Below are 24,137 nucleotides of genomic sequence, written 5' to 3'. Positions count from 1 at the left end.
GACTGAGCGTACAGTACATGTCCCTTTAAAGCCCAATTGTCTTGGTGAATTCCATAACTTTGGTCATCATCGTTGGTTGATCACGTTGCACTCAATTAGTTCTCTCCACAGGACTGTATCGTGTATTGCTTTGGATAAAAAGGTAATTAATTTGGGAAGAGATACGAATGAAGGTAAATGCCTGCGTTCACTTCCGGGTTAGTCCGATTGACGTTTTTACCGTTAAAAATCAAACTAATTTGGTCTCATAGAGGGCACCACGTCACTTTTTATATGTATAAAATTTAGGGAAAGTGACGAGAAAACATTTTATGAGTCTCATAACTAAAGGTTGCTACATTTTATAAAATACGATTTCTAGATGACAGAGGCTTACTTAAACTCAAAACACACACAAAACAACCAAGAGTAGAACTTTATAGAATATTTAATTAAATCTACGTGGGATCTAGAGGGAAACACACAAAGGGGTCTAACTAAAGAATGAAAATAACACTAATAATGGTAAAAAGAAGAAAAATAGGCATATGAAAAGGGACATAGAACACTGTGTGTTGTTGGCTAAAAATATGAATGTGCGCGTTAATTAATGCATTGAGTCAGAGTGAACGAAAGCAAAGTTAGGAGCTGTGTGAAGCTAATAATTTTAATTATTAGGCACTAATTTTGTACCTGCGGGTAATGAGTGTTGCTGTACTCACGCTCGCAGATCAGGTGGTCGACAGGGGGGGGGGGGTTCTTTCCCCGGGCATCGCAGGAATAGGAACAAAGCAGCATTCATTGAAAAAGGAAAAAGATACAGAATCTGCCGATTGACCCAGTGGCAAGCTTTGCTCTTAGCCCGTCAGGACACGGAGAAAGAAAGATAAAAACTCAAGAGCGCAAGAAGGCGGGAGTCAAGAGTTAAATAACCAGGGGGCTTGTGTAAGATGGATGGGGAAACCTGGAGAAGACCACACCCATCAGCTTGAGTCTTGTCTCCAATTTTGATAAAAATGATGTAAAAATCATATCTTAATATAAAATGATTCCAACTTTCTACTCTCTACTCACAGGTCAACCATATAGAATGACTGTTTATATTTTAGTCTTGGCAAAACAACTGCTTATGGTTCAAATCACATTTCATGCTGGTTGGAGTCAAGACAAACAGTTCTCAGAATCTTGCAGCCGCACTTGTAAAGTTGAGACACTCACACAGACATCAAGTCATACATTTGGAATAATTCGTCAGAGTTCGTAAAATATAAAAACAGAATTTTTTTCTTTGGTTAAACATCAAATGAATGGAAGTTCACGGGTTACAGTACTCTCCATCGCCAGTGGGTGGCACCTTGCGTGCATGGTTGGATATTAAGCAAATAGTTCACTGCTGAATTTGCATTCCATTGATCTGTCCCAGCTTGGTCTCCCGGAGAGAGGATCCCACCTTTTGGCTGTTGTCAGTACCAACAAAGAAAATGACTCTTTAATGACTGTAAACCAAGATTTCGAGGGGACCTGCTAATTAATTTAGGGTACAGTAGGTGTCTTCTAGTGGCTGTGTCAAACAGCAGGGCCGCAGGGAAGAATGTAGTTTATCAAGCTGTGGGGGAGTCACTGTGACACCTCAGGTTTCGGGAAGCATGTCCGCTACAGGACACTGCTCTAAAGTTGAACAGCTGCAGGAGCTCTGAGTGCAAACTCAGAGCTCCAACTGAGACAGAAAAGCATGTGGTGAAGATATATTTCCTTTTGATTGTTGTTTGAGTTTCTAAACTCTTATGAATCTGTTGTTTGGGTGGAGTTGCGATCTTCCTACAATAACTGCTGTGAATCCACATTTCTCATTCAGTCATCTTGACAGATGTGTTGGTTGTGGGTAGGTCACCAATGCTTCCTCCTCTGGTTCTTTACCGTGTTACCAAGTTTTTGGTTCATGGAATTTGTTTGCTTGGAAGGACAGTGTCGCCTTGGCCTTTTTGAACAGAATATAGAAGAGGAAATAGACAACGCTACTTCACACATCCTGGTGATTTGAAGTTGCCTTTCACATTGTCAACTCCTGCATAAAGTGATCTGCCATATGATGTAAGTCTGTTTTGTCCCAGCTTGAAATGAGCAACAGAGAATCAGTAACACTAAAGATAACAGTGTGTTCTAACAAAAGCTAATGCAATCCTACAGTGGTGAGACTGCGAAGTCGATGGTTAGGCTTATATGAATCTAGATTCAATGAGGTTGTAAATAAAAGCACACAACTCCAAGTGAAGTTTAAATATAGAGCGTATAAATGTTATTCAGCGTTCATACAAAATGTTAAAATACAACACCATCACATACTGTAATAGTACCGCTGAGATCTCAGGAAAAGAAATAAATAATAATAAAAAAGGTAAATTCAGTCAAGGTCCAAATAGAATGTATGACAACCCCTGAATGCACTTTAAAAAACAACAGCAAAACAAATAAACAAACAAAAAACCCTGCAAAATCTAACCGACCACTGTGTTTATGCCAACGAATCAAAAGACGGGAATCAGAATCAGAATCATCTTTATTTGCCAAGTATGTGCAAAAAACACACAAGGAATTTGTCTCCGGTAGTTGGAGCCGCTCTAGTACGACAACAGACAGTCAATTGACAGAGAACACTTTTGAGACATAAAGACATTGACAAAAAAAAAAAAAAACTGAGCAGTAAAGGGTTGCTAGTTATCTGGTAATGCCGGTACATTTATTATTTTTTTTTGACAATTGTGCAAAAAGATGCAGAGTCCTCTAGCACTGAGAGCAGTTCGAATGACTAATATTGTAATAGTCCGGTGCAATGACCATTGTGCAAAGGTCGCCGAGACTTCAAGGAGTGTATGCGGTTTAAAGTGACGAGTAGTGCGATAATCTGGGACAATGTTGGTTGTGCAAATGTTGCAGATACTCCTCAATCAGTGTGCAAATGGAGCAGATACTACTCTGGCATGAGTGGCCAGTATATGCAAATAGTGTAGCATGGCGAGACAACTACAGTGAGTGCACGAGTAATGTATAATTGGCCCCACAGAAATGTGACAATGAACCCAAGTCAAAAAATTGCCAGCATATTGTAATGGAGGCGGCACGGTGGCCGACTGGTTAGAGCGTCAGCCTCACAGTTCTGAGGATCCCTAGCCCCGCCTGTGTGGAGTTTGCATGTTCTCCCCCTGCCTGTATGGGTTTTCTCCGGGCACTCCGGTTTCCTCCAACGTGTGCCTCGAACTGCCCGATGGCGGCTGGGATAGGCTCCAGCACGCCCGCGACCCTAGTGAGGAGAAGTGGCTCAGAAAATGGATGGATGGATAAACCTGAGAATGAAAAAGGGACATACTGTAAAAGGATGAGGTTATTTTGTCAGACATTGGCCTGATAGGATCGTATTTCCTTTTTATTGATAAGACAGATTTATGTTTGTTATTTATTAAAATAACATTACACGTGACATTGAAAAAGGATGTAAAAAGGATGAGGTTATTCAGACATTGGCATGATATTATCATAATTTGTTTTCTGTATGTTTATAAAAGAAAATGGATGGATGGATGGATGTTGTAAAGGAATTGTAGGTAAGGTGTTTAAGAAGTTGATTGCAAGAGGGAAGAAGCTGTTGGAATGTCTGCTAGTTCTAGTTTGCATTGATCGGTAGCGCCTACCTGAGGGAAGGAGCTGGAAGAGCTGGTGACCGGGATGCGGAGGGTCCGAGAGGATTTTGCACGCTCTTGTCTTAGTTCTGGCCTCAAGTCCTCAAGGGTGGGTAGGGGGTTACGACAATCCTTTCAGCAGTTTTGATTGTCCATTGCAGTCGGAGTTTGTCCTTTTTTGGAGCAGCACAAAACCAGACTGTGATGGAAGAACACAGGACTGATTCGATGACCGCTGTGTAGAACAGCCTCAGCAGCTCCGGTGGCAGGCCGTGCTTTCTCAGAAGCCGCAGGAAGTACATCCTCTGCTGGGCCTTTTTGAGGACGGAGTTGTTGTTGGTCACCCACTTCAGGTCCTCAGAGACTGTAATTCCCAGGAACTTGAAGGTGGTCATATAACTTGAATATCATGAAAAAGTTAATTTATTTCAGTAATTCCATTCAAAAAGGGAAACTTGTATGTGTACATTAATTTCACACAGACTGACATATTTCAAGTGTTTATTTCTATTAATGTTGATGATTGTGACTGACTAGTAATGAAAACCCCAAATTGAGTATCTCAGAAAATTTGAATATTGTGGAGAGGTGCAATATTGAAGACATCTGGTGCCACACTCTAATCAGCTACTTAACTCAAAACACCTGCAAAGGCCTTTAAATGGTCTCTCAGTCGAGTTCTGTATGCTACACAATCACGGGGGAAGACTGGTGACCTGACAGTTGTCCAAAAGACAACCACTGATACCTTGCACAAGGAGGGCAAGACACAAAAGGTTATTGCTAAAGAGGCTGGCTGTTCACAGAGCTCTGTGTCCAAACACATTAATAGAAAGGCGAAGGGAAGGAAAAGGTGTGGCAGAAAAAAGTGTACAAGCAATAGGGATAACCGCACCCTGGAGAGGATTGTGGAACAAAACCCATTCAGAAATGTGGGGGCGATTCACAAAGAGTAGACTGCTGCTTGAGTCAGGGCTTCAAGAACCACCACGCACATACGTAGGCAAGCTATGGGTTTAAGCTGTCAGATTCCTTGTGTCGAGCCACTCTTGCACAAGAGACATCGTCAGAAGCGTCTCGACTGGGCTTGACAAAAAGGACTGAGTGTTCCAAAGTTATGTTCTCTGATGAAAGTAAATTTTGCATCCATCCATCCATCCATTTTCTACCGCTTATCCGGGTCGGGTCGCGGGGGCAGTAGCTTTAGCAGGGACGCCCATACTTCCCTTTCCCCAGCCACTTCATCCAGCTCTTCCAGGGGGATCCCGAGGCGTTCCCAGGCCAGCCGAAGGACGTAGTCTCTCCAGCATGTCCTGGGTCGTCCCCGGGGTCTCCTCCCGGTGCCTCCCTCACCAGGGAGGCATCCGGTAGGCATCCGGATCAGATGCCCCAGCCACCTCATCTGGCTCCTCTCAATGCGGAGGAGCAGCGGCTCTACTCTGAGATCCTCCCGGATGACTGAGCTTCTCACCCTATCTCTAAGGGAGAGCCCGGACACCCTGCGGAGGAAACTCATTTCGGCCGCTTGTATCCGAGATCTTGTTCTTTCGGTCACAACCCACAGAAGATCGACCGGTAAATTGAGAGCTTTGCCTTTCGGCTTAGCTCCTTCTTTACCACAATGGACCGATACAAAGTCAGCATCACTGCAGACGCCGCACCAATCCGCCTGTCGATCTCCCGTTCCATTCTTCCCTCACTCGTTCCATTCTTCCCTCACTCACCCTCCACAGGACTCCCCGAGGGACACGGTCGAACGCCTTCTCCAAGTCCACAAAACACATGTAGACTGGTTGGGCAAACTCCCATGCACCCTCGAGGACCCTGCCGAGGTTGTAGAGCTGGTCCACTGTTCCACGGCCAGGACGAAAACCACACTGCTCCTCCTGAATCTGAGATTCGACTTCCCGACGGACCCTCCTCTCCAGCACCCCTGAATAGACCTTACCAGGGAGGCTGAGCAGTGTGATCCCCCTGTAGTTGGAACACACCCTCCGGTCCCCCTTCTTAAAAAGGGGGACCACCACCCCAGTCTGCCAATCCAGAGGCACTGTCCCCGATGTCCACGCGATGTTGCAGAGGCGTGTCAACCAGGACAGCCCCACAACATCCAGAGCCTTGAGGAACTCCGGGCGAATCTCATCCACCCCCGGGGCCCTGCCACCGAGGAGCTTTTTAACTACCTCAGTGACCTCAAACCCAGAGATATGAGAGCCCGCCTCAGAGAACCCACACTCTGCTTCCTCATGGGAAGGCGTGTCGGTGGAATTGAGGAGGTCTTCGAAGTATTCTCCCCACCGACTCACAACGTCCCGAGTCGAGATCAGCAGCGCCCCATCCCCACTATACACAGTGTTGGTGGTGCACTGCTTTCGTCTCCTGAGACGTCGGATGGTGGACCAGAATTTCCTCGAAGCCGTCCGGAAGTCTTTCTCCATGGCCTCACCGAACTCCTCCCATACCCGAGTTTTTGCTTCAGCGACCACCAGAGCTGCATTCCGCTTGGCCAGCCAGTACCCATCAGCTGCCTCAGGAGTCCCACAGGCCAAAAAGGCCCAAGAGGACTCCTTCTTCAGCCGCCACGACAGGCCACCTTACGCCATGACAGACCACCTTACGGCCACAGCTCTGGTCGGCCGCCTCAGCAATGGAGGCGTGGAACATGGTCCATTGGGACCGATGTCCCCCGCCTCCCCCGGAACATGAGCAAAGTTCTGTCGGAGGTGGGAGTTGAAACTCCTTCTGACAGGGGATTCTGCCAGACGTTCTCAGCAGACCATCACAATACGTTTGGGCCTGCCACGTCGAACCGGGATCTTCCCCCACCATCGGAGCCAACTCACCACCAGGTGGTGATCAGTTGACAGCTCCGCCCCTCTCTTCACCCGAGTGTCCAAGACATGCGGCCGCAAGTCCGATGACACGACCACAAAGTCGATCATCGAACTGCAACCTAGGGTGTCCTGGTGCCAAGTGCACGTGTGGACACCCTTATGCTTGAACATGGTGTTCGTTATGGACAATCCGTGACAAGCACAGAAGTCCAATAACAGAACACCGCTCGGGTTCTGATCGGGGGGGCCGTTCCTCCCAATCACGCCCTTCCAGGTCTCACTGTCATTGCCCACGTGAGCACTGTCATTGCCCAGGTGAGCATTGAAGTCCCCCAACAGAACAATGGAGTCTTCTCAACCTCACACACCAGCTCGGGCTCCTTCCCTGCCAGAGAGGTGACATTCCACGTCCCTAGAGCCAGCTTCTGTAGCCGGGGATCGGATCGCCAAGGTCCCCGCCTTCGGCCACCGCCCAGCTCACACTGCACCCGACCCCTATGGCCCCTCCCACAGGTGGTGAGCCCATGGGAAGGGGGACCCACGTTACCCTTTCAGGCTGTGCCCGGCCGGGCCCCATGGGTGCAGGCCCGGCCACCAGGCGCTCGCTTTCGAGCCCCACCACCAGGCCTGGCTCCAGTGGGGGGCCCCGGTGACCCGCGTCCAGGCAAGGGAAAACTAAGTCCATTGTTTGTCGTCATCATTAGGGGTCTTTGAGCCATGCTTTGTCTGATCCCTCACCTTGGACCTGTTTGTCATGGGTGACCCTGCCAGGGGCATAACGCCCCAGACAACTTAGCTCCTTGGATCACTGGGACACACAAACCCCTCCACCACGACAAGGTGACGGTTCAAGGAGGGGAATTTTGCATGTCCTTTCAAAATCAAGGTCCCAAAGTCTAGAGAAAGAGAGGAGAGGCACAGATTCCACGTTGATTGAGGTCAAGTGTAAAGTTTCCACAGTCAGTGATGGATTGGGGTGCCATGACATGTGCTGGTGTTGGTCAACCATGTTTCCTTCGGTCTAAGGTCAATGCAGCCATCTACCAGGAAGTTTTAGAGCACTTCATGCTTCTTGCTGCTGACCAACTTCATGGAGATGCAGATTTCATTTCCCAAGAGAACTTGGCACCTGCACACAGTGCCAAAGCTACCAGTATCTGGTTTTCCTGTTCTTGATTGGCCAGCAAACTCACCTGACCTCAACCACATAGAACATCTATGGGATATTATGAAGAGGAAGATGTGATACACCAGACCTAACAATACAGAAGAGCTGAAGGCCACTATCAGAGCAATCTGGGCTCTCTTAACACCTGAGCAGTGCCACAGACTAATTGACTCTATGCCACACTATATTTCTGCAGTAATTCAAGCAAAAGGAGCCCCAACTAAGTATTTAGTGCTGTACATGCTCATACTGTTCATGTTCGTACTTTTCAGTTGGCCAACATTTCTAGAATTTTTTTTTTGTATCGGTCTGAAGTAATGTTAAAATTTTCTGAGATACTGACTGGGATTTTCATTAGTTGTCAGTTATAGTCGTCAAAATTAAAATAAATAAACATTTGAAATATGTCAGTGTGTGTAATGAGTGCATATAATATACAAGTTTCACTTTTTGAATGGAATTACGGAAATAAATAACCTTTTTCATGATATTCTAATTATATGACCAGCACCTGTAATCATATTGGTTGATGACTTAATCATTGCAGCGAGCAATGCTGAGGTTTTGAGAGAAGTAAAAGACATGCTCGCAGAAAAGTTTAGAATGAAAGATCTACTCAAAGAATGAAAGATCTACCCATGATCTACTCATGGGTATTGATTTCAAAATGTCATAAGTATTCACTAACCATAGTACATGATGACAACCATGGGACAATCACTCTTGTCAAAACCCTGTCAACACACAGAGACGTAAACATGTTATCAGGTCTATTGTGAATGAGGGGAGAGTGACTTTGATGTATTGTCCTGACATAGATGCTGATATAATGACCAAATCTATAAAAAAGTTTAAACTGAAAATAAAAGGTGTTTTTGGGGGGAGTTTGAAATGTGTAAGACAGAGATCCACATTCATAATGATTTTTTTGTTATATTTGTTTTAAATGATGACAACATAAGTACAAGTGGGTGTGTTAAGAAACATCAGTTGATGTGCAATATAATGTACTGTTTTATGCAAAGTTCTAATGTTTACTGGTAATGTGCAGTATTAATGCTTGTGCCACAGTGAGGCGCTCGGACATGCTATAGGATGCATGCCTGTGTCATCACACCTTTTGTGTGCTTTCTTCCTGTGTCTTTGATGCTGAGTTCTTTGAAAGCTGTTGGCTCCGAGATCTATCCATCCATCAATTTTCTTTACCGCTTATCCTCATAAACATGCCATGCTTTTTCTCCATTGTCCATTCATCCGAATGCAATGTTAAGGTACAATAATTTAACAGTGTCCATCTGCAGTGTACATCTTAGGATCCTTATTTATGTAAAAGATAAGGCCAGTGAAACTGAGTGGAGCCATAGTTTGCACTAATTTTGGCTGCGATTCAGTGCCTGAGTACTATTACCCATAGTGGTGGCGGTGGCCTGCACTATTACCTACGTGTGGGGGCTCCCCTAAAAGCCCGCAACGTTGAGTCAAGCTTGGTCATGTGGGGTTTGAACTTCACTGGACTTGAATTATTCAAACGAGCGTTTTAAAGAATGCAGTTTGCCCGAAGAGATTGTTTGAATGGTACAATTGATTTTTAATTTAATTCTTAATTGGTGGTGGTATATTGTGTATTGATGTATTACCTTTATCTCTCACACTCTATTCCAGGTTCAGCTGATTCACTACAATCACGAGTTGTATACGAATTATACTGAAGCTGCCAAAAGCCCTAATGGACTAGTCATCGTGTCCATATTCATGAAAGTAAGTCTCAGATACCTGTTTAATAAATGCCAAATGCCTACATTTGTAAATTGTATTTGTCAATATATGCTGTTGGTAATGACTGGATTCTTGTATTGCATTTGCTGCATATTGAATAACTTGAAGTCCATGCAGAAGCTTTTAAACACAGCCGCAGTCTTAGAGTCGCCTTCCAAACCTTTCCTTTTGTCCTCCTGTCAAATAAATGACCAAAGCTGCCTTTTCCATCCACATCAAGAACACTGCTCGCCATTGCCCCTATACATCGTCATCTGCTCCATAATCTCGAATCCACATTTGATCGGAGGTCGCACCACCGTGTTCGCACCACCGTGTTTTGAGCTAGAGCATTGATGACGTGAAAAAGATCAATTGTCAGATGTGATTCAAACACCAGAAAAAAAGTAAATTTCACTTCCCAGTTGGAATTGGTGTGAATTTGTCACCTTAATGCCTCGAAAAAAAATGCGTTTATTGAGAGGGTACAGCAAAATCTCCATGAGAAATGTCAGACAACAAGAAATCAATAACACTAATCGGCTGCTACTGTGCGGAAAACAAGCACAACCACATCTTGTTTGGTATCAACAAGAAGATTGGGGTTCTTTGCAGCCGCAGATTGAATTCAAATGTATGTCCTTACATGTATGAACCAACAAGAGGCCGTAATACGGTCCCTCGTGATGCAAACAAGAGTTCCTTGTTGCTAGGCTAACACTAAAACACCACTTCCAATCTTCGAACGAACATATCTTCACCAAATGTTACCAGATTACCACAATCTATACATCATTGGAAAGTATTTTTAATGCCTTTTCAGAAAATGTATTCAGCTCGAAACACGGCCGTGCGGGTTACGATTGGTTTCATGCTGGAGTGTCACATTTGTCTATTTGGTGTTAGGGTCATCACACTAGTCATGGGAAAGACTAGTCTCTGATACTTGACTCTGCTGAATAACTACAAAAGGTGATGATGGCTCTCGTGCTGACAGTGTGGGACACACCTAACCCAAATACCTGACTACGTCCTCCGACTGCCAAACGGCCTTTATATATTCCTGCCACAACGACTGAAAGTCAACATATTATGTCATATTATCTATCTATCCATCGTCTTCCGCTTATCCAGGGTCAGGTCGTGGGGGTAGCAGCTTAAGCAGGGAAGCCCAAACTTCCCTCTCGCCAGCCACATCGTCCAGCTCTTCCGGAGGGATCCGCAGGCATTCCTAAGCCAGCTGGGAGACGTAGTCTCTCCAGCATGTCCTAGGTTGTCCCTGGGACCTCCCCTGCTGGCCGGACGAGTCCAGAACACCTCACCAGGGAGGCGTCTGGGGGCCATCCTAATCAGATGCTCTTCTGGCTTGTGTTGATGCAGGTCGACTCTTAGCCAAGCTTCTCACACTATCTCTCAGGGAGAGCAAAGACAACCTGTAGAGGACACTAATTTCGGCTGCTTGTATCCGCAATCTTCTTGTTTTGATCACGACCCACAGCTCGTTACCATAGGTGAGGGTAGGAAAACAGATTGATTGGTAAACCGAGAGCTTTGCTTTTTGGCTCACCTCCTTCTTCACCACGACAGACCGAAACAGAGTCTGCGTCACTGTATATGCAGCACCAATCCGCCTGTCGATTTCCTGACTTCTGAACAGAATCCTGAGATGCTTGAATTCCTCCACTTGGGGCAGGATCTTTTCCTCAACCAGAAGAGGGCACTACACCCTTTTCCGACTGAGGACCATAGCCTCAGATTTGCCGGTGCTGATCCCAGCCACTTCACACTCTGCTATGAATCGCTCCAGTGTGAGTTCAAGTTCGCAGCTTGATGAGGCCAACAGAGCCACATAATCTGCAAAAAGCAGAGATGAAATGCTAAGGTCACCAAACCGAACCCCCTAAACGCCTAAGCTTCGCCTAGAAATGATGTCCATAAAGGAAATGAACAGAATCGTTGACAAAGGGCAGCCTTGGTGGAGTGCAATCCTCACTGGAAACGAATCTGACATACTGCCAGTAATGCAGACCAAACTATGACACCAGTCGTACAGGGACCGAACAGCTCTTGTTCAGGAGCACGCTGCACAGGACCCCCCGGAGGACATGGTTGAACTCCTCCTCCAAGTCCACAAACCACATGTAAACTGATTAGACTAACTTCCATGCACCCTCAAGAACTCTGCTGAGTATAATAGGAGAAATAAGAATAGAAATAGGAAAGCCCGTGTCAGAATCTTCCTCATAGGAAGGCGTGTCAATGGAATTGAGGAAGTCTTCGACGTATTCGGCCCACCGACTCACATTGTCCCAAGTTGAGGTCAGCAGCACCCCGTCCCCTCTATACACAGTCTTGACGGTGCACTGCTTCCGCCTCATGAGACGTCAGATGGTGGACCAGAATTTCCTCAAAGCCATGCAGAAGTTGTTCTCCATGGCCTCAATGAACTCCTAAGACACATGAGTTTTTGCCTCAGTGAACGCCAAAGCTGCATTTCGCTTGGCCTGCTGGTACACATCAGCTGTCTCGGAAGTCCCGCAGGCCAAAAAAGCTCGATAGAGCTCCTTCTTCACCTTGACGGCATCCTTGGCGTCCAGCTCTGGTCGGTTGCCTCAACAATGGAGCCAGTGAACCTGGTCCACTCGGACTCAATGTCCCCTGCTTCTCCTGGGAGGTGAGCAAAGTTCTGGTGGAAGTGGGAGTTGAAGCTCCTTCCTCATGAGCTTTTGTGAGCACCCTTTGCGGAAATTAAATATATCAAGAAGTGGTAAACTTGGTGCGCTAACCTCAAAAAAGGAATGAAATGACCCATTTGTTGGAAAATTATTTAAACTTGGAATTGTTCCAAGGAATAATGTTCAATAAATTTGTGAAATGGCATGCTCGGTCCATGAGATCAATAAATCTGTGAAATTCATGTTCGGTGAAATATCAATTGGAGATATGGAACAAGACCAGGTGAAATGGTACAAACCTAAAGCTGTTTTACCAGATGAGTTTGAAGTATCCATCCATCCATTTTCTGAGCCACTTCTCCTCACAAGGGTCGCGGGCGTGCTGGAGCCTATCCCAGCTGTCATCGGGCAGGAGGCGGGGTACACACTGAACTGGTTGCCAGCCAATCGCAGGGCACATACAAACAAACATACACACTCACATTCACACCTACGGGTAATTTAGAGTCTCCAATTAATGCATGTTTTTGGGATGTGGGAGGAAACCGGAGTGCCCGGAGAAAACCCACGCAGGCACGGGGAGAACATGCAAACTCCACACAGGCGGGACCGGGGATTGAACCCGGGTCCTCAGAACAGTGAGGCTGACGCTCTAACCAGTCGGCCACCGTGCCACCGAGTTTGAAGTACTAATAACCAAATTGTGTTAAGCACTCAACCACAACAACAACCACAATGGTTCAAATCCCATTTGATGATTCTATCCATTCATTGTATAGTAGCTATCTCAAATACTTTATAAAGGACCTCTTGAAAGTACTCAAGCAGCTCATCAGGTAGACCGACCAAGCTCAGACTACAAGTTGAAAGGGCAGGACTGCTAGTCAAAGCACAAGTAGTGCAAATTAAGCACTGGAAAAGGAGCAGGGTGGACTTAAAGCAAAAGAAAGGAACAATTAGAAATACAAACAGATAAAAGCTGGTACTGCTAAGTTGAATTGTGATAGTTTGACATCACACAGAGGTTGGAGAACAGACCAAATGATGGAAGACTGAATATTTTCAACAACAGGAAGAAACTCTTAATTCTGCCTCAGAGAAAGTTATTTAGGCAGGGAAGACTCAAAACCCCTAGTGACATTATTTCAACATTGCCTGGCACTAAGCAGGCTGCCCTTTGTCACCGATTGCTGTATATTACAGTAGCCCAACAACATGATTCACCTACTTGAAACACACACACACAGACAGTAATCGCAGCATGTTAAAAGGAAGTGGCCAAAACACATATTACCCTATCACTCCAAAGACAAACAAAACCAAGGAAAAACCTATCAGAGTAGAACAAAAATCACATTAGCCTGAAACTATAACCTTACCTGAATATATTCGATAAATCCAAGAAAAGAAGAGTTTCTGAAGAAAAGGTTTAATGCTACATGAACTATGTTAAACAAAAACATCGCTGATAACTTACAATCGTGAGTTAAGATGAAGTCATTCGCCTTCCAGCCCGGATGTGCCAACGCTGTGCACTGAGGTTCAACAGCAAAAATCACATTAACCAGGAAAAGTAAATATTTTCATTGGCTATTATTTTACAAATACATATTTGACATTGTTAAGTGAACTACTCCTTTTTAATTCAAGTCAACAGCTGACTGCAAGCTCCACATGCGGAAAACAAACCCGAGACAGTATTTTTGGTTCGCTGCAGATGGATAATTTTAATTTTGCTTTAATTTCATAAATGCGAGGAGGGCTCAAATAGACACTATTTTATTTGAAAGAAAGCTTCAACCATGCATCTTTTTTAAGAGTTCAAAATGTTTTTGGTTTATGCAGAAATAAGATTTTGTGTTCTCTGTAGCAGTTAATTTATTTATTAAATGCAGTACACATTAGTTTCTTATACATACAGGAAAAAAAGCTTACCAATATATGCAGTGTTATCCTCACTTTAGATAGGGTCTTGTGGCTCCCGATATTTTTTTTCTGTGGGAGACCAAATGGCTCTTTTTAAATATTTATGTTTCCGACCCCTGAAAAAGCCTAAAAAAACCACACTGATATAGTAACTCAAAAATACTGTGTTATAGTAGTATAGTATAAGAGTAGATCTGCACTAATATAAGTTTAATATTTAGAATTATTTGTTTAATATGTAGGAGAGCATGCTTAAATCGGGCATAAGCTAATGCAATCATTCTCCATGTTGAAAAAGTATAGCTACACTAAAAACAACATATTTGTGCAGATAAGCAAATAAGAATGTCTTTTCCCAATCCGTAGAAACATTTACTCGAATTTAGCATACAGTGCTAGATTACAGCATGATTCTTAAAATGAGACTACTCCAGATGTTCCTCTGTCCTCCATCCTTTCTCTTCCCCCTTCCTTGCTTCATTCTTCTACTCCTCCACAACGTTAATGTTGTTGTTTTAAAAGCATGATTGCGGCCAACAGTGCACCTTTTGTTTGGCATTATAGATTTTTGATTGCTTTTCCTGATTCCGTTCCCCATCAGCACACACAAGCGCCTATGCGCAAACACACACGCACACACGCCCAATCCCACCTCCTCCCACCATCATAATTTTTATACAAACAGAAAACTTTTTTGTGCCCAGTGACAAGTTTAGCAGCTGTTTAACTCACAAAGCTGTGGGTGATTGACAGGGGTGAAGCACTTACATGAACGTCAGCTGTGAGGCGCGTTAAGGCTGCTTGCGAGTTCCGCTGGAGCAGTCTGGACTCCAGACAACGTTGAAAGCTCTCACTTTTCTTTGTAAATATCATTTAAGCTACGTATTTGAAGTCCTTCAGTGAGTCACTCCTTACCTCCATGACGCTTTCTCACCGCACAATTTGGTATGAAAAATTAAACCACAATACATTGCACGCTTAACATGGCAGCAAAACGCTATTCTTAATGTGTAAATAATAAACTAAGAACAATCAAATACACTTTTTCCCAAGGACAGTAACAAAAATAGTGTGGCGACAGTGAAGCCGTGCATTTGTATATTTATTGCACCTTCACTGTGGATTGTATGATAAACAATGATGTCCCAGTCATTTTCTTCAATACATTAGAAAGGAAGTGGCCTGCCTGTCTGGTAAAAATGCTATTGGGCAGATTGGTTGCTTCTTCGAGTCATCAGTAACCAATGATTGCTTGTTAAGAGTCATTGTTGACTCAAAAGTAACTATCATTGGTTTGATGAAATCTGACTACTTACAAGATTCAGTAACGCGTTACATTGCTCGTTACTCAAAATGGCGGGCATTTTGGAGTAACGTGTTACTTTCCAACGTGTTACTGGCATCACTGCCCATTTAATTTATTTTCCATTTTAACACTGTTTCCAGAATTAACAGCACCTATGTCTACTAGGATTGTTTGAGCAACTATTAACAGTTTAGGGTCAACATTAATGAGCACAGGTTAGCGCTAGCTGTTTAGTTACTTAAAATCAACATGCTAACTGTACTGTCCTCTCAATCTGTTATTTTTCCATGTTTTAACAATGATGAGTCAGTCAGCCAAACTCCTTTTCATGAGCCACAAAATGAGCATCCTTACTCCTTTATTAACCTCCACATGTTCATAACAATGAAGTGGAGTGAAACTTTAACAGAAAAGTGGATAAAATAGAAGAAAATAAAGATGCCATTATGATACTGTACATCATAGGAGATTTTAATGAAGATTTAGCAACAGCATTAAGAGCCAACTAGCACTTTGCGCTACTGTAATACAACCCCAATTCCAATGAAGTTGAAATTCTAAATTAATGATTATTTGCTAAAAACAATAAGGTTTATCAGTTTGAATATTACATTTCTTGTCTTTGTAGTGTATTCAATTAAATATAGGTTGAACATGATTTGCAAATAATTGTATTCTGTTTTTATTTATGTTTAACAAATTGCTCCAACTTCATTGGAATTGAGGTTGTATATATAATAATATGCGGTCGTATTTTATCCACAAACATCATCAAATGAATTCAAAGAAAGGTATATACAGTATCACATAAACACATAAAGATTAGGAAATACTCAGTCGTTGCGTTCTAAAGGGACCACATGAAGAGAGGGGGCTGAACACGGTTGTTTGGGAGGCGTGGTCTGGGTGACCTGAATGGCAGGGGGGCAATACGGCTGTTGTGTTCATCTCTTTTGAAGTCTTTGTGCATGGTTGTCAGAAATGTCTCATCTTCAAAGGGCAAATCTAACTTCTTGTAATTTTCACTTCTCATGAACGCGTTACTGTATATCCAAGTTTGTCCTCTGGAGGAGTTGTGACATGGGAGTGGCTGGAGAGATCTTGTCTTTGCTCGCTGCTGTAGTTCACTTTTCCTTAATCTCGATGTGATTTTGCCATGGTGTCAGGTAAGATGGACGTCTCTTTGCGGGACATTTCTTTTTCAATAGTGGACTTGTGGGCACTGTCAATGCAAACTTCTCTGACTATGACCCCAAGTCCAGGCGTTGGGCAAAAGGTGTGCTGTTTGGGCCATTTATCTGTTGTCTCAATTTATGTAGACATATGATATCTCAAATAAATGAGAATGTGGCTCAAGGTCTGGGATGTATGAAGTCACAGGTCTAAGAGGGGTGTGGGAAAAGACAATCTCTGGAGAGGGGATTTCTGCCCTGTTGCTCATGAGGTCTGCACTCAATGAGTGGGGCAAATCCAAACACACTTGCCTTTTAACTCTCTCGCTTTGGACAACGACGGCTTTCTGTCCCCGCAATTCCTGTGGTGCCAGTACAAGTCTTCATCAGGTAAGGTGCAAAACTACTGTTGCTGCCGAATAGCTAAAAAACACTTTACTCTGGTTGTCAAATATGGCATACATCTTCACAGTGCGTCCTCGCTCACCTTGAGGGAAGACGTGTACCAGGCATATATTTGCACAGGATTATATCGGAAGACCCTCTCCACAGACCTCAATACACCTCGAAGGCGACTCTGAAAAAGAGCTATGACGCTGTTTTTTATATGCCTCCCTTCACTGGTGACAGTGGCTGTCTCTATGCATGGCTGTGCAGTGCTGCTCACGCTCATATTGAATGCATTTCAGTTTTACTTGAGATTCCTTCAAGTGAGTAACAAAGAAACACTTGAAATATTTGTTTTCTTTCAGCAAGATGCCTGTGAATATTCTCACTCATCCAGGTCATTTCATTCTCAGGGCATTGAATCAATTGCAACTGGACGATACTGTTTGTCTTAGAAGATGTTTCACCTCTCATCTGAGCAGGCTTCATCCAACAAGGCTTAGTTAGGAGACACTAACCAGTGTTTGTGTGGAAAACTCGACTATTTATGCTCCAACTAAGAGGCATCCCCCACACCACGAATGGAATCATTCCTTTGGAATGCAAAAAAGGGGGAGAGCTGTTAAGCCGCCATCCACCAGAGTCGTCGGGTGGAAATTCCCTCAGTTCTTTCAGTTTTTACGCTCAGTGACCTTCACCCTATAACCTCTGCATCTCTCCTGGGGTTGTGTTATGTTGTGACGTGGACAGATTTTGCAGGGTCACTGACTTCCCTCGCCACTCTGTAACTCAGGTACACATCAGCTGTCACTGCCACGTCAGCATTGTGGACAGAAATACTTGTCCTGACACCCTTATGTCTAACTGCCGATCTCTCGTATTCCTGACTGTTGTTAGTCTGGTTGAAGCTTGGGTTGTTTCTGGCCTTTGCTTCACAGCAGACAAAGAAGGCGAATGGGAGAACCTATCAATGATGGGATTGCTTTCTCTAGAATTGACAACTTTCTTACAAATAACTCAGCTGCTCAAAACAGTACTTCCAAATTACATCCAATATTACTCAGCGCTCATGCTCGAATTTCTCTCTGCCTCTGACTTGAATCAGGCATAATACCTTCTTTAACCTGTCGCTTTAATACTTCTCTACTGGAAGATCCAGAGTTCAATATATTTGTAAGGAAGGAATTGAAAGATTTTCTAGATATGAATGATTCCACAAGTATATCTCCAGCCTTACTTTGGGAAGCAGGGAAAGCTGTAGTTACAGGCAAAATAATTTCTTACTCTTCCTAAAAGAAAAAAAAAAAACTTACAGAAGAATATGAAATAAATCCGTTGGCCCTACTTAGGAACCAACTTTATAATGCTAAACAACAACTTGATAGCATATTATTAAAAAGAACAGCATTCCTACGACAACAGCTAAGATACACTAATTTTTAGCACAATAATACATTAGGAAAATTTCTCACAAACCAACTTAAACGTAACAAAGAAAAAAAACCTAATTACAACCATACAAGATTGAAATGACACATTTACTCAATCACCACAGGATATTAATAATATATTCTACAACTGTTACAGTAGCTCATATTCATCTCCCAGAGTGCCAAATAAAAACAACATTAAAACTTTTATCAATAACCTAAACATCCCTCAATTAACTTCAGAAAGTAAACAGTCTTTAGACGCCACATTAACCCTGACAGAATTGCATAAGGCCTTATGCTGGGATCAGGCAACAAGACAAATTGTGTCTGTCACGATTGCACTGTCAGACTACTGCCATAAATCTTGCCATATCTCCGGCAGACAGTGGCAACACTACACGACATGTATTCTGATAGCACCGTACCCCGTCTTTTACGATCACTAAGCTTTAGCTTGTCAAATGAAACACTGTTGAAGAGTCGGAACCAGGAAACATGTCACTGGTCAACGTGACTGGATACACCCATTACCATGGTGACGATAACAACAATGGATTGCACAAATGTATTTTCTTGTGTTGCGGGAAAAAGGAACAAAAAGAGAAAAAGTCTGATGTCGTCACCGGTGCTCGGGATGAGTTGTTCAAGAACACCGTGAGGTATTTTCACGTACTTTTAACACAAGACGGCTTGCAAGCAGCCAACAAAATGTTATGTACCCTAGCAAGCCAGTACGAGCACTAACGTTTGTATGTAAACAAGCCGACAGTTCTGTCGAATCATGCTCTAAAGCTTTGGTAAACATTGGTTCGTGCGTGTGAATAAATGTTGACAACAGCGACCAAGTATGTTGACAACGACAAGCACGAGAGGCGAAGCTCCAGTCACAATACAGCATCCTATTGGTTGACCTCGAGGTGCGCTGTCCGAGAGTTGGAAATTTAGAAATTGCATCATGGTGCCATTTTGAAGTTATACATATTAAAACTCTCCGGCTAAAATTTCAGCCCTCTTGTCATGGTCTGTGCCCTGCAGTTCCTTTGTTAGAGCTTGGGTGGTGCTTTGCGCCCGTCTCTTTCTTCCCAGTAATCAGCACCCCCTCAGCACCCCCTCTAATCATCTCAGGTAATTACCGGGAAACCATCCATCTTTTTGTTATTCCCTCCCCTGTGACTCTGTTAATCCTCGGAATCCCCTAGCTCATGAAGCACAACCCTGCCAACGTCTAGACCCACCTATCAATCACCGGGTAGAGTCCTCACTGCCATTCACATTGTCTGCTTTCTGCTATGCCGCCTTCCAGCAAACCTCAACCATCTGCCACACAGGTCGACCTCTCCCGGGTGCTGGAAGAATATCACGACCTCTCTCCTGTTTTCAGGAAAGATCTTGTCATTTCACTACCCCCTCACCGCCCTTATGACTGTGCGATCGATCTCCTGCCGGGAGCCCCTCTCCCCTCCAGCCGACTCTTCAACCTTTTCCGCCCTGAGAAAAAGGCTATGGAGGACTATATCCGTGACTCCCTGGCTTCTGGACTCATCCGGGCCTCTTCTTCCTCCATGGGGGCTGGGTTCTTCTTTGTTGAGAAGAAAGATACCACTCTCCGCCCCTGCATCGATTACCGTGGACTCAATGACATCACCATAAAAAATAAATCTCCACTGCCCCTTATTGACCCCTCATTTGAACCCCTCTCCAGCACCCAGATATTCACCAAATTGGATCTACGCAATGCATACCATCTCATGCGCATTAGGGAAGGGGATTAATGGAAAACTACTTACAATACCCCCCTTGGACACTTGGAATACCAGGTCATGCCTTTTTGATTAACCAACGCTATTCCTCTCATTAGCCTTACCTACACCAGCTCTCCATTCCAGTTGACCCCTGCTGCATCACAAGGCTTCGAGCGCCTAAAATAATTATTCACCAGCGCCCCCATCCTGAGACACCCCGACCCCTCCCTCAAGTTCTTTGTGGAGGTCGACGCCTCTGACACTGGGGCAGTGGCCGTTCTCCCCCAGCGGGACACCAAATCCTAGAAACTACATCCTTGTGCCTTTTTCTCCAGTCGTCTGTCTCCACCCGAGTGAATTGTGACGTAGGAAGTGGTGACCGGCTGGCCATCATCTGGGCATTGGAGGAATGGAGGCATTGGCTGGAGGGACCGATTCTCCGTTTATTATATGGACCGATCGTAAAAATCTTGCCTATCTCCGCCAAACGTCTAAACCCCCAACAAGCTCGGTGGGCCCTCCTCCTGAGCCGATTTAACTTCAGCCTCTCCTTCCACCCTGGTTCCCGCAACGGCAAGTCTGCTCCCTCTCTCGCATGTACTCACTCCCCTCCAGCCCTGCTGAACCTGAACCCAGCCTTCATTCCTCCTGCTTCGTCAGGGCATCCACTTGGGAGATTGAACAAGTGGTTAAAAGCCGTTAATGCTAAAAAAACAACAACCGGATCCCAAGACTGGACCTCCCGCACCATCCAATTCAAACAACAGCACTTCTGGTGGCCCAGCCTGGTGAAAGAGACCCAGGAGTTTGTCCGAGCCTGCTCCGTCTGTGCCCGAGGGAAGACTTCACATCTGCCCCCAGCTGGTCTGCTGCGCCCCTTACCTGTCCCGAGCCGCCCCTGGTCCCACATTGCCTTGGACTTCGTAACTGGCCTACCTCCCTCTGAAGGTAATACTATCATTCTGATTATTATTGATCGATTCTCCAAGTATGTCCGTAATCTACCATCTTCCCAAATTACCATCTGCCTTTGAGACCGCTAAACTCCTTGTCAGTCACGTCTTTAAACTCCATCGTCTCAGACCGAGGTCCTCAGTTCTCCTCCCAGGTATGGAGGGAGTTCTGTAAGGCGGAGGGCACAGCAGCCAGTCTGTCGTCTGGGTACCATCCACAGTCCAACGGCCAGTCGGAGCGGGCAAATCAGACTCTGGAGTCGGCTCTTCCCTGCAATGCCACATGCAATCCCACCTCCTGGAGCGCCTTTCTCCTATAGATTGAATATGCCCACAACTTCCTCACCAGCTCCGACACAGGTATGTCTCCTTTAAGGACGTGTTATGGTTTCCAACCTCTGTTGTTTAAGGAACAGGAGCATACGGTGGCGTTTCCCGCGGTGAGGGACCACCTGCGAAGAGTACAGTCTATTTGGAAGGACGTCAGGGCGGCTCTGACTCGGTCTGCCGAGAGGAATAAATGGCTCGCGGATCTTCGTTGCTCTCCCACGCTAAGTAAAAGGTGGGTCAGACGGTTTTGCTCTTCTCCAGTGACCGCAATCTCTCAAGATCCATCCGACGCTCTTAGTTAGCCCTGCGGCCCTGAACACCATCCCCCCCGTGTTATCGACGACCATCCTGCCTTCACAGTGTCACTCAACCTTGATGTGAGGCCCAGGGGCAGGGGTTACCAGTTTCTTGTGAACTTGGAGGGGTATGGTCCGGAGGAACGCTCCTGGATCTCCTGCAAGCTTATTCTTGATGTCTCCCTGATTAGGGACTTTTACACGGCTCACCCTGGGAAGCCCTACAACTGTGCCAGAAGACGTCCATTGAGGGGGGGGGGGGTTTACTATCATGGTCTGTGCCCTGCAGTACCTTTGTTGGGGCTTGGGTGCTTTGCGCCCCTCTTGCCCTCTCTCTCCCTCTCTCTCTCTTCCCAGTAATCAGTACCAACTCGGCGCACCTGTTGTCAATCAGCATTCAACATTGTCTGCATTTAAGCCTGCCAGAGCCAGGATTCCACCGCCAGAATATTAACGTTCATCTGTGGTGCACCGGCTCCCTCCTTGCACGTAAACTACGCTACTCCCCGCAATTGTACTTATCTCTGTTTCCTCTTCATCTTCACTGCTCCTTCCTGTTCTCTCCAGCCACGCCGCCAAGCTCTTCCACCTGCTCACGGCATCACTTCCCGCACATTCCTTGTCCTGACGGTTCATCATCACGCCTTGGAGATCCCACTCTGAACTCCATTTAAATAAACCATTGTCCACGACTTCTTCCGCCTCAGTCTGCTTCTGGTTCCAGTCAACCCTGATACGATTGTATCGTGACATCTCCAGTCTTTGTTTTTAAATGCTTTGTCTTTGATGAATGAGTGAGCCATCGAAGTAAAAAAAAAAGCTATAATTTCTACAGTTGATGCACGAGGGACAAGAAAAATAGAAAACCACTTAACCAAAGCAAAAACAAATGTTTTATCTGGAACATTGAAGCATTGGACTAGACAAGGCATGTGTGATGAGACATGTCGGGAGCTGCTGAAATCATAAGGTGACCTAATAAAAGGGGGGGTCTTTCCCTGTGGTGTAATGGTGTAGTGTTTCTCCTTGCCAATTGATTAAAGTCATTGGAGGCATGTATAATTGAAGACTAGGATTTCAGTTTTTATTTTATTGAAAAAAAAAATTTTTTTCAATAAAAGACAACACTTTTAATAAGGCCACTGATGGTGTAGTGGTACACTCGCCTGACTTTGGTCCGGGCAGCGTGGGTTCAGTTCCCACTCAGTGACGGTGTGAATGTGAAGTGCGAATGGTTGTCCGTGTCTATATGTGCCCTGCGACTGACTGGCGACAAGTTCAGGGTGTAGTCTGCCTTTCGCCCGTAGTCAGCTGGGATAGGCTCCAGGACCCCGCGACCCTAACCAGGATAAGCGTGAAAATGGATGGATGGATGGACTTTTAATAAGTTGCTTGATTACAATTAGAACGATTAGACTGTCAAAGTTGAGCTATGTGCAAGGTTTGTGATTTAGGTTTAGGGTCAGCGTTAGATGAGGTATGACAATAGGAGTATGTACTGTTACTTTAGAATAATATGACCCTAGTAAAAGTTCAAAGGAGAACTCCAAATACATATTTAAAAAAAATAATACTCGAGTATTGAGTAACTACTCCCTAACTTCTATTTCATTATGTCCTAATCAATGCGTGAACATCAAATAGTAAAAATGAAAAGTCGTCTTCCTAATAAATACTTTTAAAACTACTCGACAACTGCTCTGTCACTTTATTATATCTTAATTGGCTCGTGAATGTGCAAATTTGAATATTCCTCCAACAATAATACTTTAACTAAAACAAGACATAATAAATGTAGTCAAAGGTATATTCAATTCCATATGAGTTCACCCTACGTGTCCTCGTATTGTTACCATATTTATTTAATGAGAATGTTGCACTGCATATTACAAATAAATTGATTTTAGTTATGGGTCAACAAATAATAGTAATTGAAGGATTTTAAACTAAACTGGCATTGACAATACTGGTGGGAAAAAACATTGAATGATATTTTTTCTAAATTTCAAATCAACATCAATAATAAATAATTTGAATATTCCCCCATCAATATAACTTTAACAAAAACAATACAAAATACATGTTGTGGACATGGGTGTGTTCATTTTAATATGAGTACAGTCTATGTGTCTTCGTATTGTTATAATATTTATTTAATGAGAATGTTGCACTGAATATTACGCATGAGTTGATTTTAGTTATGGGTCCATTATGTTCAGTGAATATTGGCTGGTTAGGTAAGCTGTGATGAGATGCATCTAACTCTTCTTTATTAGAGACTAAAAATAGCTTTTAGTTTTAAATTTGAGTTGGAAAAATCCCCCCAAAAACTTAAAGGGCTTTAGTAAATCAGCATATCTGTAATAACTGCGTTACTACTAAAAACAACAAATCTGCATTCTTAAAATGATTACACAAACATATGATGTTAAAAGCTTGTATAACAATGCAGTTGAAATGATAGATCTATTGTTAATACTCAGGAGATGTAAGAAACATAAAAATAG

At 44.2% G+C, this 24,137-nt stretch overlaps 1 protein-coding gene across 9 annotated transcripts in view; it reads left to right on the top strand.

The window, feature by feature from the left end:
- The window catches only part of ca10a (carbonic anhydrase Xa), a 194,547-nt gene that overhangs the window by 86,292 nt on the left and 84,118 nt on the right, over window positions 1-24,137 (top strand). For 8 of the 9 annotated variants that reach the window (XM_061706012.1, XM_061706005.1, XM_061706011.1 and 5 more), the window contains one exon: window positions 9,318-9,413. The exons of the other annotated variant lie outside the window; for it this stretch is intronic. In XM_061706012.1, the coding sequence (XP_061561996.1) occupies window positions 9,318-9,413 (96 nt within the window). The remainder of the gene's footprint in view (window positions 1-9,317; window positions 9,414-24,137) is intronic. 9 annotated transcript variants of the gene reach the window in all.

This window comes from Phycodurus eques, chromosome 19, assembly GCF_024500275.1.
Source record: "Phycodurus eques isolate BA_2022a chromosome 19, UOR_Pequ_1.1, whole genome shotgun sequence".
NCBI lineage: Eukaryota > Metazoa > Chordata > Actinopteri > Syngnathiformes > Syngnathidae > Phycodurus > Phycodurus eques.
Note: the sequence above shows the minus strand (reverse complement) of the source record. Positions and strands in the feature narration are given on the sequence as shown.